The sequence below is a fragment of the Trichomonas vaginalis genome, chromosome I (genome assembly GCF_026262505.1).
Source record: "Trichomonas vaginalis G3 chromosome I, whole genome shotgun sequence".
Lineage (NCBI taxonomy): Eukaryota > Parabasalia > Trichomonadida > Trichomonadidae > Trichomonas > Trichomonas vaginalis.
In genome coordinates this window covers 25,301,403-25,316,795 of record NC_067203.1, presented here as the reverse complement: position 1 = coordinate 25,316,795, position 15,393 = coordinate 25,301,403, and the positions used below count along the sequence as shown (strand labels likewise).

At 31.0% G+C, this 15,393-nt stretch overlaps 1 protein-coding gene and 2 pseudogenes across 3 annotated transcripts, besides 2 other annotated features; 2 read left to right on the top strand and 1 right to left on the bottom strand.

Moving 5' to 3' along the window:
* Window positions 1-974: part of a mobile genetic element that runs on past the window's edge.
* On the top strand, window positions 220-868 carry TVAGG3_1047870 (annotated as a pseudogene). Its single transcript has one exon. A coding segment is annotated over exon 1 (649 nt).
* A 734-nt stretch (window positions 975-1,708) lies between the features above and the next one.
* TVAGG3_1047850 lies at window positions 1,709-2,786 on the bottom strand (annotated as a pseudogene). The gene has a single exon. A coding segment is annotated over exon 1 (1,078 nt).
* A 2,962-nt stretch (window positions 2,787-5,748) lies between these two features.
* Window positions 5,749-6,813, top strand: TVAGG3_1047840 (positive regulation of myosin-light-chain-phosphatase protein; the record flags this gene model as incomplete). Its single annotated transcript, XM_051255687.1, has 1 exon — window positions 5,756-6,811. The coding sequence occupies one exon, from the start codon at window positions 5,756-5,758 to the stop codon at window positions 6,809-6,811; it is 1,056 nt and encodes a 351-aa protein (XP_051081261.1).
* A 100-nt stretch (window positions 6,814-6,913) lies between these two features.
* Window positions 6,914-7,037: a mobile genetic element.
* The last annotated feature ends 8,356 nt before the right edge of the window (window positions 7,038-15,393 follow it).

Here is a 15,393-nt window from a genome sequence, read left to right as displayed (position 1 = left end):
GTCTGGTCTTCGCTACGAAATGGATTTGGAAACAGCACGTGCAATTATCCAAACAGACTAGAGAGGTTAGAAGAAGAACGTCTTATGGACATGCCTTTCGATGTTAGTGAACCTCAAGTTGAAGGACACGACGGCTTTGCCAGATTCTACTGGAAACATGACGAACAATTGCATCCTTTGAGAAGGAAAAAAGGAAAAGGTGAAGACGCACATGCTCCCATGGAAAGAACAAGATATGCATATGAAAGTATCGTGAAGTTAGAAGTCAAATTACATCTGGTCGAACCTTTACAGTAAACTTTGACGAAGGAAAGAACAAAGAAGGCTTCATGGGTGTACTTGCTGCAATTCAAGACGGAAATAAGAAAGGACACAATCTCAGATTGACCATAACGGATTTGGATGGTCACATTTACTATGCAAATGGCAATGAACAAACAGCTGCAAAACTTCTTGACGCTTTCAAGACTACAAAGAGAGAACAAATGGTTGACTCCGACTCAGACATTTTGAATGCAATTGAAGGAATTGCAAGTGTCAAGTTCGAATGGTACCAACCTAACCCTCAAGCAGTCAGACAACATGCTGGATACTTCCCCTTCATAAATAAGTCTGACATTGACTTGACAAGGTATGGAATTTACAATTCAATTGAAACAATTGTCAATGAACCTTGCATTCTTACATGTCTCAGGAACTCTGGTCTTGTTACAGAAGAGAAGATGAAGTATCTTGAGTCATGTGTGAAGACAAGGTACATTCTCAGAGGTCAATTGGCAAAAATTGCACCGTTGGCAAATGTCAATATCCGAGTCAACATACCTACAGCTAAAGGTTCTTCACATGACGACTATGTTGTTGAGTTCAATTTACCATGGTTGAAGATTGCAATTGTCCACAACCACTTCATGTTGAACGAAAGTCTTACAAACCCATTGTTCGGAAAAGGCAAGTGCAACATTGTCAGAGCTGTAAACATTCTTTTCGAGAAAGGTTTGTTGGAACCAATTCCAGATGACAAGCTGACAGAAACTTTTGTACCAAAAGACGAAACAAACTTTTCACTGTTAGCAAGACCAAAAGTTGTTCCAGACAAAGTTCTAGTACAAAAGAAGTACACAATTCCACAAGGAGTTGGATTGTTCGGATACCAACCTGAACCAGAAGAACTTCCAATGAGGTTGCAAGAACTTCAAGATGCTATAAACAAACTTCCATTGAGACATCCAATTGACGTCAAATTGTATTGGAGAGCATCTGAGTTAGGTCAGAAGGTTTTATATGAAACAGGTTGCTTCGACGATGTTTATGAGATAACAGGAGAAGTTTCTCAGAAGATAAGAGACTCACTTGAATTTCCACAAACTGGACCAATTGGTTGCGACAAGTTCGACTCAGATGAAAAGATATACTATGTCGACCTTAACGCTGCATACATGAGGTTTGTCCAATATATTCCGACTGGAATTCCAAACGAAGATGGTGAGTTCCCGGGAAGGAACTATACAGTTGGAAAAGTCATACAACAACTGTATGATATTAGGAAAGCTTCAAACCCCAAACTTGCAATGACACTCAAATTGCTTATGAATTCGACATGGGGATATTCCATTAAAAAACCTCAAGAGATGAAGAGTAAACATTATGAGAAGGTCGACAACTTTGTTGAAAGGTTTTCTCCTTTTGTTTTGAAGTACGAATTCACAGATCCATTTTCAGAAATTTGTATCAAATATGGGATGACTTTGTGCAGAAATGTTTGGTCACTTATTCTTGTTGTAACATTTCTATTGAAAAGTGAAATCAAAACATTAATACATATATATAGAATTTTTGTGTCATTTTTCTGCATGCACATGATTCTTGGAATCTCTTCAAAAGATATTTTGTTAAAATTATCTAATGAATCCAAATTTGCTCTTTCTTCAACAAAATTTGAATTAAATTTAAATTTTTTCACGAGGATTGATAGATATAGAAGAACTCTATAGACAAGATTTTCATTGTCGCTATATTTCTCTAATACAAGATTAAGGAATGGATATATATTGCAACTATTATTTATCATTTCAGGAACATCTTGAATATTAAGGATTATCGTGCTTAGAATTATGCTGGATTCGTCAGAGTATTGTAACTCATCTGGATTTTGTTCATAAAGCCTTTGTAATGCATTCATTGAAAAAATTATTGATTCTTTTTTGAATTCAGCAGGAACTTTCTGATTTGAAACCGTTAAAATAAAGCAATGTATATCATATGTTAGATCAAATGAAGAACTTAAGTGTGCTAAAAGGTCAAAATTAACTAAAGAAAGGATATTTTCTAATATTTGAGGACTTCGCTTTGAGAGAGATCTTAAAATAGTAAGACTAATACTTACACATGTTATATCTGGACTTTCCAATATACTAAACAAATATTCAATGATATTATTTTCCACAAATCCTTCTATTGGTGAATTGTTGTTTAAAACATATAAATGCAAGAAAAGGTCGAGCATTTCATATGTTTCTCTATTAGAATAAATACAATCTAATACTGATTTATGAAAAAACGCGCAGCATCAATATTAGGAAATTTCATTGGTTGTCTCTGCTTAAGAAATTCAATTTTTCAAGCAATATTTGGAATTTCCCGTCAAATGAAGAAGTATGATAAATCAAATTTACAATTTCAACAAAATTTTCTTCGTTAAATGATTGATCAGTCTCTACTTCTTCATCATTGTCGATTTCCAAATGGAAATTTCTTAAAAAAGAGCGCATTGAGTATTCTCGTTCCATTTTTCAAGAAAAAAATAAAAGATTTGACTTTAAAAATAAAAAAGCTTTTTATATCTAATATAACAAACAACGTATTAAATGTTAAATGATAATTTTGGAAATTTTGACAAAATGGAACAAAAATTGAGTCCAAATTATGAAAATTGATGTCTTTATAATCTATATAAGCAGTGTAGCTGAGCAATATCTTATCTAACTCTAAAATTTAAATATCAATTACATTTCTTCGAGTTCATCATATTCTTTTCAAGAAATGCAATAGCGTAATAGATTTCATCAGTTTCTTTCAGTTCAGACTTACTTTCTATAAAATCCTGAAAATCTGGTTGAAGAAACTGAGAAATTAAAGGATCATCCTTTTCGAATGCCCAATTGATTTCGAGTATGTTAGCAAACTACATAATCCGTCCATAATTTTTCCAATTCTTTTATCTCCTTTTGAAAAGTGATTAAACGGATGCAATCTCTTCAATAATCTTATTATTGATCACTACTTCTGCAACTGATTCAATAAAAGGTGGATGACAGCACATTGCGAAAAATTCTGTAATTCTAGAGACAATTTTTGGTTCTCCTGAGTCATAGCATTGTACAAACTTATATATTTAGTCCTGAATCAACTATTCTTCCTGCTATATCTGCTTTTACCGGTAAAATACAAGTGAAAAATTAGAAAGGCAAGAAAAGCTTTCTGGTGTTATTTCCATGTGTTATAGAACTCTAATATTACATCGGATATGACTGATTGCGCCAGTTCATCACGATATTTGAGAATTGAAATTGATTCATAAAATCTGCAAAAAATTGTAGCCATTTCACTATCTACCTTTTCAAAAAGATCTACTATCTCAACGGCTAATGATACCATATTAATTGTATCATTATCAATGAATTGGGAAACTATTGGCATTAATTCTGAAATAAAACAGAGAGAATCCAAAAATAGATCAGGAAATTGGTAGTAAATGGAATATTCATTAAGTGCGATATATCTTGAAGCATTCCTGGAATAATTGCGATATCTTTTTGGATATTTTTAATTAGCTCAAGATAAATAGATATTATATCATGAATGGATGTAAGAGCTTCTGATGAAACTTTTTTGTCAGAAGAATGAATGTTTTGGAGACATTCGTAGTAGTATTTCTGAATTACTCCGATTAAACCTAAAATTGCAAATTTATCGGCCAGTGTTGGTATTTTACACAATGATTTGAGTATCTGTAGAAGAATGTCGTCGAATCTTTTTGAGAATTGATCGATAAATTTGTGAATTACACTATTTAAAAACATTTCTTCACCGAAATGAGTACTGTTTGTAATGGTAATGATAATTACATTGGCTGCTATTTGTGAAATATCATAGTCTGGTGACAATATGCATTGTAATAAAACATCAAAATAATTAAAATTAAAATGATTTGTATATTTTGATATTAACTCGATTTTTCTGAGTGCTACAATCCTTTCTTCAAGTGAAATCTGTATGTCAGTAGTAACATTAAAAAGTTGTGAAATTAATACTTCAAGTTCTGCTTTTTTTAATGTACCAATGTAATGAATGAACTCTCCTTGCTCATTATTTTCATCTGAAATAGTAGCTGTTCGATCGTCTCCTTCATTTTGGTATTCATTCATTACAAAAAAATTTGAAAAAAAAATTACAAGTTTCAGAATCTCAGTGATGAAACTCATATCTATCTATAATCATTGGTTCAAATCACTGTCTAAGGTATTTTTAATGGAATAGATAGTATAAATATACTAAAAAACATATTAAGGCTTTAAAATTTTATTCAATCTTTGATTATCTTGTATTTTAGAATAAATTCGGTCTAATGATAGAACTTTCCTGTCTTATGATCTAATTTCAATAATGCTAAAAGTCTGTTGTCGAAAAATATATCTGGCCAATATTCAAATTTGATATGGGTCATTATCACTGATAAAATAATGATGACTTTTTGTGTTTTTGATTTAATCGTATGCAAGTGATTGGAATTCTTTCTTGATTTGATTTATTCAATGAGAATAAAGAATTTCAAGTTAAGTGACATGTAACTTTCTCTTTATTTTATAAATTCCTTATTAAACATGCATGTAAAACTGGTTGATCATTAGATTTGAAATGTTCAATTTAAAAAATCAAGAGGCAATGGTGAGATTTCATAAACTTTTCTTACGCTAAAGCCTAATTCTTACCGGTTCATCGAATAACTATATCTTTTTGTAAAATGTTTTACTGTTTTTATGTTTTATTTATTTCTGACACTTTTTATTTTGTTATGAGTTCTGTTCAAACACATTTAACACAGATTGCTGAAGCCATCAAAGCAGGACAAGATACCACTAAGCTTGAACAGACTGTTAGTGATATGATTTTTTGTTTTCTTGAACAACCAATTTTTTATAAACTCCCAATCGAACTAATTTCTCGTTGCATTAAGAATTCAGGTGAAATATTCACTGAAAAGAATCTAAATTTCATATTAGCAAACTTATCTAACGCTCTTATAAAAGATGCAACAAAATTATTCGATCCAATCAAAACGTGCACTGCAGATCAGCTTTCTAATGCTTATCTAAGATCGAAATTTGCCCAGATTTGGCAACAAGCCATTACCTATTCCTGAATCAGATTTCAGTTGCTACGCAACCTCCTTCTCCTATTGAACTCCTTCGTCGTTACAATGACGCCCAGTTAGAACTTGCACGTGCTCAATTCACCAAATCGATCCAAGAACTACGTGATAGCCTCAAAACTTCACAAGAAGAAATTGCTAAAGGTCCAGAAAGGATTAACGAAGCTCAGGCTATCGGTAATAAGCAGATTGAAGAGAAGAAAGCACAATTCAGCAAGAAGAAGACGAACTTCTTAAAAAGTTCAAGATTTAAGAAAAAAGATACGACGATTTACTTGTTAAATTAAGCGAAAACCACAAGCAACGCGAATTTTACACGACAAATACATGAGTCTCCAGCATCAGTACATGCAAGAAAGGACTGAATTAGAGCAGAGATTGAATAAAGAAGTTGCTCCTCTCAAAGCACAAGTCGATAGCTACGTACAACAGCTCAACCAAGAGAAGGAGGCCCAGAAGCAGAAGGAAGTCCAAGAAGTAAGGCAAGCTGCAGCAAAATTTGAGAAACAAAAGAAAGCCAAAGAGCAAACAAAGACAGAAGAACAACCAAAGCAACAAAAACAACAAAAGAGGAAGGAAGAGACACAAGAGGATATGATGGAAGGCTTAGAAGAACAAGAAGAAGATATATCTGTTCCTCTTGCCATTCCAGAGCATCCAGTACCTGTCAAACCAATCAACAAACCAAAGCCAACGCCATTACCAACGAAATTTACAAGTATTTTCGATGCAATTTTGCTTCATAACATTGATGAAGTCAAAAAGTTCATCGAAAAGAAGAAATCAATTGTTAACGAACGTGGTAACATGAGAATTACGCCATTTACTACTGCTGCTCTCGAGGATGATCTCGAAATTATGAAAATCCTCCACGAGAACGGCGCCGATCCAAATATTACAGATGGAACTGGCCGTACAGCCTTCCATATTGCTGCTGCTAAGGAATCTAGGAAAGTTATTGAGTTCCTTGCAGATATCAAAGCAGATATAAGTATTAAAGATAAAGATGGTCGTAAAGTAACAGATATCATTCGCGAGCGTGAAGAATCCCATAACAAAATGCAGGAAGCTTGTAAAGAAAACGATGTTAGAAAACTTGGAGATGTTCTTAGAAAGTGGCCGGACATGGTTTCAACTGTTTTCAGAGGGGGAATCACTCCATTACATTTGGCTGCTGGTTTTGACTCTCAGAAGATTTGCCAGAAGCTTTTACAGTGGGGAGCCGATATTAATGCTGTAGATGATAACGGAAATACACCTCTCCATTACGCTGTTCAATATGATGCACCTCATACGTCTAGATACTTGCTTAGATCAGCTGCTGATGCAACAATTAAGAATAAGGCTGGTAAACTCCCGTTAGAGATGGCTGATGCCAAATAAACTAAATAATATTATATATTATTATTAAATCATTGAACTTTTTTAGAGTTAAATGAAGAATGAGAAATTTGACAAGATTTTTACAACTCTTAAGGGTACATTGGAGACGATAAGTCACCCTCACAAAAGCACTTTTAAGGTTAATATATTGGATGATTCCATTCCACACATTGCAACACGATTAAGGTTAATTTTGAGTAGTTCATCTATCTTCGCCTGGGCACCCTTAATCTATTTGATATTAGCACTGATTTGGTCATTTATTTAGAACTATTTTAATTCTGAAGATTTTTTTTCGTTTCGATGATTAGTGGATATTTCCACCAAAGAATTGAACAATTCCCTCGGTATAAAATTTATTCGTGAAGTGAATAGATTGCTAAATGTCAAGAGAGGATAGAAAAAAAATGCTTTTTGCAAAAAATTGATATGAAATTGAGGAAAAATGATATTAATTATTCTCTATCGACAAGCTTATCAGCAATATTGCTTAGAGTAGAATCTAGTTCTGTTGATAGTTTGGAAAAGTGTTTTGAGAGTTCATTTGCCATATTTCGGAGTTTAACGAGATGGATTACACTTTCTGTAGAAACTTTTAAATCTTTGATATTCTTTTTTGGAATGGATTCAAAATATTGATACAAATCTTCGATATTATTGATTCTATTTTTTATCTTCCTCGTTCTCCTGTTCTGCCATCTTAATATATTTTTCTTTTTCTTCAGCAGATAAATTCTTCCATTTTTCGATTAATTTTTTTGAAAATCACCAAATGCTAATCCTGGATTTTCTGCTGTAACTCCTGGACGTCTTTCTTCGCAAGAAGCATATAAGAGGCGACTTGGGCATTTGAAAAAATGAAAATATTTTTTGGTAGAAATTTTTCGGAGTCAACAATCGCTTTCAATATTGTTTTGTTGTGCTTTTCAAATTTTTTGGTATCTTTCTTTATGAACATTCCATAGGCATGCATATTTAAAGCAAATTTGTGATTTGTTGGCAAATTTATAAAAGTGACGAATATTTATTATTAAATCTCAATATTGTAAAAACTCTTCTTTATTGAAATATATGAACAGATTTTGTCTTCATAATAAACAATCAGCGATTTGTCACAACACAATCACACGCAGCTGTAATTAGCGAATCAGTAAGAGATTATTGATTACAGACGAATGTTCTAGTGAAATTAGTGTTAATATACATCTAAACAATTCTAATGTTGAATCAGTGAAATAAAGCATTTAACATCTTTTCAAAGTTCTCAAAGAAGGTTTTTGTCGAAGAAAAAATTGACTTTTCCACAAGTGAAATTCTTTTGAGATGAATAAAGTTTGATGATCTCTAGTGTGAAGACATAAACTTATAACATTTCCTTTTATGCCAAAATATCAAATTTGATATATATAATTTCGGGCCTCAGGTGTTACGCCTTGCCTTCGGCAAGCATAGCACCTTCGGCAAAATGTGTATATTGATTATTGGAGTTCGTCCAAACTCTCTGAAGTTTTTGGATAATTTTATCGTCATTTGTTCGGAAAAGCAAATATAATGAATTCCGATTCTTAATGTATTATAATAACCAAATAACTGGCTTTTTGAGTTTGGATGAAAATTAAATAATAAATTCTGATGCAAATTTTAATCGAAAATTTTGGAGCATACGATTATTTTTTCGAGAGTTAAAAATTAAAAAATTTAGATTATATTTCATGTGTATAGATTTTTATTTTTTGACGATAAATTTATCGTACGCCCCAAAATTTTTGCGATTCACCTTTGAAATCAGAATTGTGAATTTATGGGCATTTTTCTGAAAACGCCCATAAATTGCTAAATTTTTTGTAAAATTCGATTCCAATAATTTTGAAGATCAAAAGAATCAAATTTTTCGCGCTGACTTTTTCAAAAATTGAGGAAAAAAGTCACGCGAAAATTGTAATTTTTGCTATTTGTTGGCAGAAAAAAAATGAAAATCAAAAATATAATTGAAAGATGAAACGCCAAATTGATATCTGCTTTTATGCATACAATCATTCAGCTTTATGTAATGTTATCTCAAATTAACCAGCGGATTGGTGGAATTTAATGAAGTCATTCTAATTAACATTCCATATTATGTTATATTTTTTGATTTTTCTTTAGTTAATTTTAATATTGGATGAAGATTTACTTGATTCACCGATTCTTTAATTCTTGCTATAGGAATTTTGATCGCCGGTGTGTTTTTAATAGTTTACGGAATTATTATGGGCAATGATTCTTCAATGAAAACTCCAATGGAATATTTACCGAATCAAATTTCATTCTTTGCAATACCTCAAGATATTAAAAAGATAGCAATAGTAAATCTAGTGATAATAAAACCGAAAATTCTGTTTGAAACTAAGGAAATAATTTCAAATCAAGAAAAAGTTTCGAAACAACGATTTATTCCAAGCTGTTTGCCAGACTCCATGCTTCCTATAGCATACCGAACTAGAAATGTTACGATTCTTCAACAGTTGTCCCAATTTAAATTTTCATTTTCAATATTCAACTTGACATTTGATTACTTTATTGTATCCCATTATACCCATCGAAATGAAATTGTTTTCATAATATACAATTATATGTTTTGTAAATATTATTGTTTGTAATTATATTTTCTTTTTTCTTTAAAATAGAGCTGATAAAATGATCATAATTGAAGGAATAATAACAATGATACATTTTTACTTAACAAAAAAAATAATATTTAATATTTGATGTCAGGAATAAGCAAACCAAAGATTTCAAATGATGAAATAGTTAGAATATAGTTCTGATTGTGATTCTCTCCTTCAGAAACTATCTTAATGTATCTACAAGGTCTAATAACTTGGCATTGGTAATATTTATAGAGCAAAGGACCATTTAAGTCATTACATGGTTCTCTTCGATCTATTTCTACCCATTTCTCTCCATCAAGAGATCCTTGGATTGACCACTCTCTCAAATGATTCAATCTTTGTCTAAATCGTAAGTTTGAAGAGAATAGCCTGTAATTGCAACGGCAAAAAATCATTCAATCTGAGTTGTTATATACTATTTGGATATTTAATGATGCCCAGAAGTCTGTTTTCAAATGATTCAAAATTGAAGCGAAACAATACGAAGAAGAAAGGACACTGATGCTTTCTGGATTATTCTCAATAAGTTTACTAAGTATTGGCTCACTATCTTGAAGAATAATTCGAAAGATGTCAATGAAATTTTGCTGGATCCGGAATCATTCTTTCGTAGTTGATTAATCTGAGTATGTTTTGATGAAAATTTTTGTCCTATGTTCTTAATCAGCTTCTCTTTCGTTGGTTTAACGTTTTCTGCCATTTCTCCCATTGCATTTGCCAATGAACGATGGAACTCTCCATTTCTGACATTGAAAATGTCCTTCCAGTTATGTCCATCATCTGATATTTGTATGGCGTACGTATTTGGCATGTTGCCGTCAACTCCTGTAATTTTATACTTATTAAATGTAATTTTGTGGTCCAAACTGTATTCCGTAGAAAGGATTTGACTCGTTTCCTGACATCCAGATGTATTTCTTTGTTGGATTTCCAAGAATTTTCGCTTGGATCATTGGAACTGCTGAAATTGTGAATTAAACCGTTTCTACGAATATTGCTTTTGAAGCTTTTAGTGAGCATATTTGAATATTCCATTGAATTCTTGGCCTTTTTTGTATCTAACGTTAAATGTCAAAGAATTTTGGAATAAAGAGTCAAATCTACTTGTAAAAGTGATTTGATTGCGCTGGGAGTTTCTTATTTTAGACATTTGTATGACTAAATATGCGCAAGAGTCCATTTCTGCATCAAGTAAATTGTTCTTTCAAGTCCAAAAGCTGTGGAATGTAGTTTATCGTAGCTTAAGAAGCGTAGTAATGTTCTGACTCTTGTTTCTTAAGATGTATTTGGAAAAGAATAAAAGCAAATAACTAAAGAATGAGAGACTGCATTTTCGCTTTGATTGAAAACAAATCTTCTATGTATCTGGTTGGAAGGTTCAAAAAATGAGCTTCAAATAAGATTGTCTGAGGAGTTAAAATAAGTTCGAGAATAATTTGTTCGTAAAGCTGTCTAGCTGGTTAGAATTAGTTAGTGCAACGTATTGATTTAAAATCTTATCAATTGAAACGTTGTCTCTTAATGAATTCATCGCACTTTGTAAACAATTTTCAAAGATTGTACTTTAAAAACAAGGAAACACATCAAGAACTGTCTTCTTTGGAATGCTGGCATCGTCGCTGAAAGATATCCAAGAAATTGTGAATTAATTTCATCATTTAAATTTGATTCAAGAGAAAATAGATTTAGATCTTTTAGAGTATTTTTCTGCAATGTTTTGGAAACACTTGCACACTTGTTCTAGTGTTGTTGTAACCTTCTGTTCGTTGATAACAAACATCTACAATTGTTGACATAATTTTTTTTGAGGAAAAATCGGAATTCGTTTCATCCAAATTTGTTCTGAAAGATTAGAGCGCCTAATTCACAACGATATTATAAAGAGTTTGTAGATATGTTTAAGCATAGTTTAATGAATTATTCTGCTAAAATCAGATTCATTTTGTTTGTTATATTTTAGAATAAAACCTGGAAAAATTGTCACAGTCATTTTGTTTTCGCTTTTGATATTCCAATTTAGTGTATTTTATGTATAGAAGCGAAAAAATATAAAAACAATTTGTAAATTAAGTAAGCATCTGTAATATTGGGCAATAAACGATAGTTAGATTATCTTCAAACTAAATAATATAATTCTGTCCAGCGTGTAGTACTCAAAGCATTCTTCTTTTGTTCAAATCCAGAATGATTAGTTAATTTTTGTACATCTACTAAATGAATGAAGAAAATTCTGGAACAAATTAGTGATGAAAAATTAAGCATATAAGGACTTTAACAAAGGCGAGAACATAATGGAAAGGCATTACTTTATCAAGCATTTATTAATGAAGATCCATAAGCTGAGTGATAATATAAGTGATTTTGATTCAAAGAATAATATTTGATATATCCTGCACCTTTTGAAGTATAGCATTGATGATCTCCATTGAAGTAAGTTAAGCATTATTTGATAAAATGAAATACTCTAGTCACATATTTATTCTGGTGTAAATCATGCATGTAAGAGCAGATATTCTTATAAGAGTGAAATTTCAAAATGTTTAGCAGTTCATTTATCCATCTTCTGAAGGCCATTTTGACATAGTGGTGCTTGTCTTCAATAACTTCTATTATATTAATCAAGACTTTCTTGATCTTATTTCTTCAAAAAAGCTCTTATTGATTTCATTGATTTGAACTTGTCTTTAAGTCATTGAAGGAAGCTGTAAAAAACTATTGTGTCATTATTTTTTAGGACTAATAACAATGTTTTGGAGCTTTGATTCCTTTTTACGCAGGATAATTAATATGATATGATGATTTTGTTGTTACAATATATGAATAGCTGAAAAATTAAAATCAAAATACGATTAGAGTTGTTTCATATGTAGATTTCTTTTCCAAAAAAAGTTGTGTGCTAATAAATAATATTATATGATATAAAAATACGTTTTAAAATTGATGAATTACATTTTAAATTCTGGCAGAAATATGGAAGACTGTTTATTTTAGTTTTGATTCTATATTAATAAGAACATATTATCACGATAATAAGAAATCTATTGTTTTATCTTTCTCTCAAAATTTCAGATTTTGACCGTTATTTCAATTTGATAACCGATAGGGTCACTAAGGTTTTTCTCGATTTGTCAATAAACAAGAAGAAATACGCTAATTTAATTTTGCAAATTTAGAAGTTTACATTTTATATATATTTTTTTTTGCATGACTTTCGACTACAAAATTTGATATTACAGCCAAAATCTAAAGAGATTTCAGCTACATTTCTGGATGCCATACATTGCAAGTGGTATCACTAGAAGAAATAATCCACAAATTATTGAAAATGAAGATCTTCAAAACTCAAATAAAATACGATTGATGATAATTACTTTCAATGACCAGATTTGCTCCTTCCAAAATTAAGTTATGTCATATCAGTTATTCAACAATTCCATATGATTCACCAGAATATCAAAATCTGTACTACAAATTCGAACTTTTTGGAAACAATATTAAAAATTTAGACAACATTTCAATAGGAATGAATAAGATTCTTCACACACTATTAGCGATCAAATATTTGAAAAATTATATTGTTTTCTCTACAAAAATCTCAAATTCAGAAAGATATATTCAAAATATTAGAGACTTGGCGTAATAGATGTATTTAAACAGCACAATTCTGAATGTTCCAGAACAATTCAGATCTCCTTACATGAATATCGTTCTTATCCTGGTTAAAATCAGAAGAAAAATAACAAAATTTTGATCTTTTCTTCAATGAACTCTTTTTGATCGCATTGATTCATTACTTTTTGCAAAAGATGGAAATGATAAGAAAAAATTCATGTCAATTTTTATGTCACTTTTCAAAATATTATTCAATTCTTCTAGCAATTTACAGGCTTCCCTGATCAATATCATTAAAGAACTTGACGAAAGTAGAGAGTGTATGAACTTGATTCTCTTCTTAGTCTTGCTTGTTTCAATATAATTGAATCAATTGAGTCAAATCAATTATTGATACGATTTCTTTGTTGTATTCATTAAAGCTAAGATTCACAGCAAAGATAATGAAGCTGTTCTATATACTCTTTAATATTTAACCCAAATTAATTTCAAAATTTAATTTATTTTCTTTATTTATGATTCATTCAGAGTAGAATCATTTGTCAAGCATCTTTACATGGGATCGGTATCTACTAAGATCGCTATTATTAGGTTTTTCACGCGAATTTATTAAAAAAGAAGCTCAATCATTCATGATCTCATTGCATCTAATGTAATTGAAGGCATTATTTCTATAATGATCAATGAATCCATGTCTCTAAAAGTCACTGCTTCAAATTCGTTTGTGAACTTTTAAAGATAAGGAGTGTTTGAAACTGAGAATACATTAATGAAAAGTCTAGAATGTATGGTGAGTATTATTGAATCATCTGAAAAGTATATGAGTCTAGGATTAGAAACATTTTAATTTTAATTATCAAAAAATGAACGATTCCAGCAGGCAATGATTAATTGCGAAGGTTACTATGCACTAAATGAGCTTCGAACCAGAAATGATCGTTATTTGAAACAAGTTAATTCATATTGGGTGAATCAATTTATTAACGATTGATGGCATATCTATAATAGAAGAATCTTCTTGCTATTTTGTTTAGGTAGATATTAATAGTTAATCTCAAATTGTTGTCGTATTTATTAAAAAAATAATGACAACTTCAAAAATGAACGTTTCGAGTCGTCATCAATGGATATGCTGTAGTCAAAAGAACACTGCGATTTTGTTCATAACAGATGATCAGAAGAAGACACATTTAAAAATAATATCAGAGAACAGTCCAGTATTCAGAGATTTTCTTAATGAATTTCATATTAAACTGCTACTGGATTCAATTCTATTTTAGTTGCCAATACGATGGATAATTTAGATTTCGCATTTTTTGATAAAAATTGATGAAATTTAATTATCATTATTAGTTCACTTTTTATTGGGAGAATGAAAAAAAAAGCAATAAAAATATTTGAAAAGTGACATAATTAATTGAAAAATTTTGTTTGCTTTACAAAGTTTGAAAATTATAGGCGGTTTTCTTTGAAAATATTAAAAAATGTCGAAGTTTGTTTGTTTCACGTACCCCTGCCTTCCAAATAATTGTTAGCGATGCGGATATTATTAAAGAAAAAACCATTCAGCAGCTTTCTGTCATTAATAATGCTGAAGGAAAGGTTCTTTTTGTCAAGACACACGAACGATTTATCAAAAGAATACCGATGACTGGCAAATATTTTGGACGAATATCCAGATATTGTAACTTGATAAGCGACCTGATATTGTATAAATGATGTCCCCAACATGCTTACATTTCTCGATAAAATCTGAGTCTGATTTCCTTAGTATCAAAATCACTCCAATTATAGAAAATCCTCAATATTCCACCTTATTATGCTAAATCAATATAGCCACAATTGACAAATGAATACTGGAGAATTAATGGAAACTATTAACACAGCTTGGACTTCCAATACAAAACCCATCACTTATGTTTGGAAGAAAAAGAAGTAGATGAGAATGAAAGCGCATCCAGAGTGGTCGGAAAAGCGCAAGTCGAAAGATTTACTCCTTAAATTCGATATTACTGAAGAACTCACTAATAAGACTAAGAAAGAAGTGAACATCGAAAAGGAAATTAATATATACAGAAGAAACTTATATCAAAGATTTGACAACAATTGTCGAATTTTGGCAGCCAAACTGTGCAAACGTAATCAAAATGGATCCCCTTGATATGGACCAGAATATTCAAGAATATCGGGCCAATATTAAATTGCCATAAGTTTATTTTAGAAGAATCCAAAGCGAATGATCGAATTACGAAGCTGTTTTGCAGGAACATTCCTTAAATTTTCTCAAGATATTCAAATTTTCCAGGCCAAATGTTACAA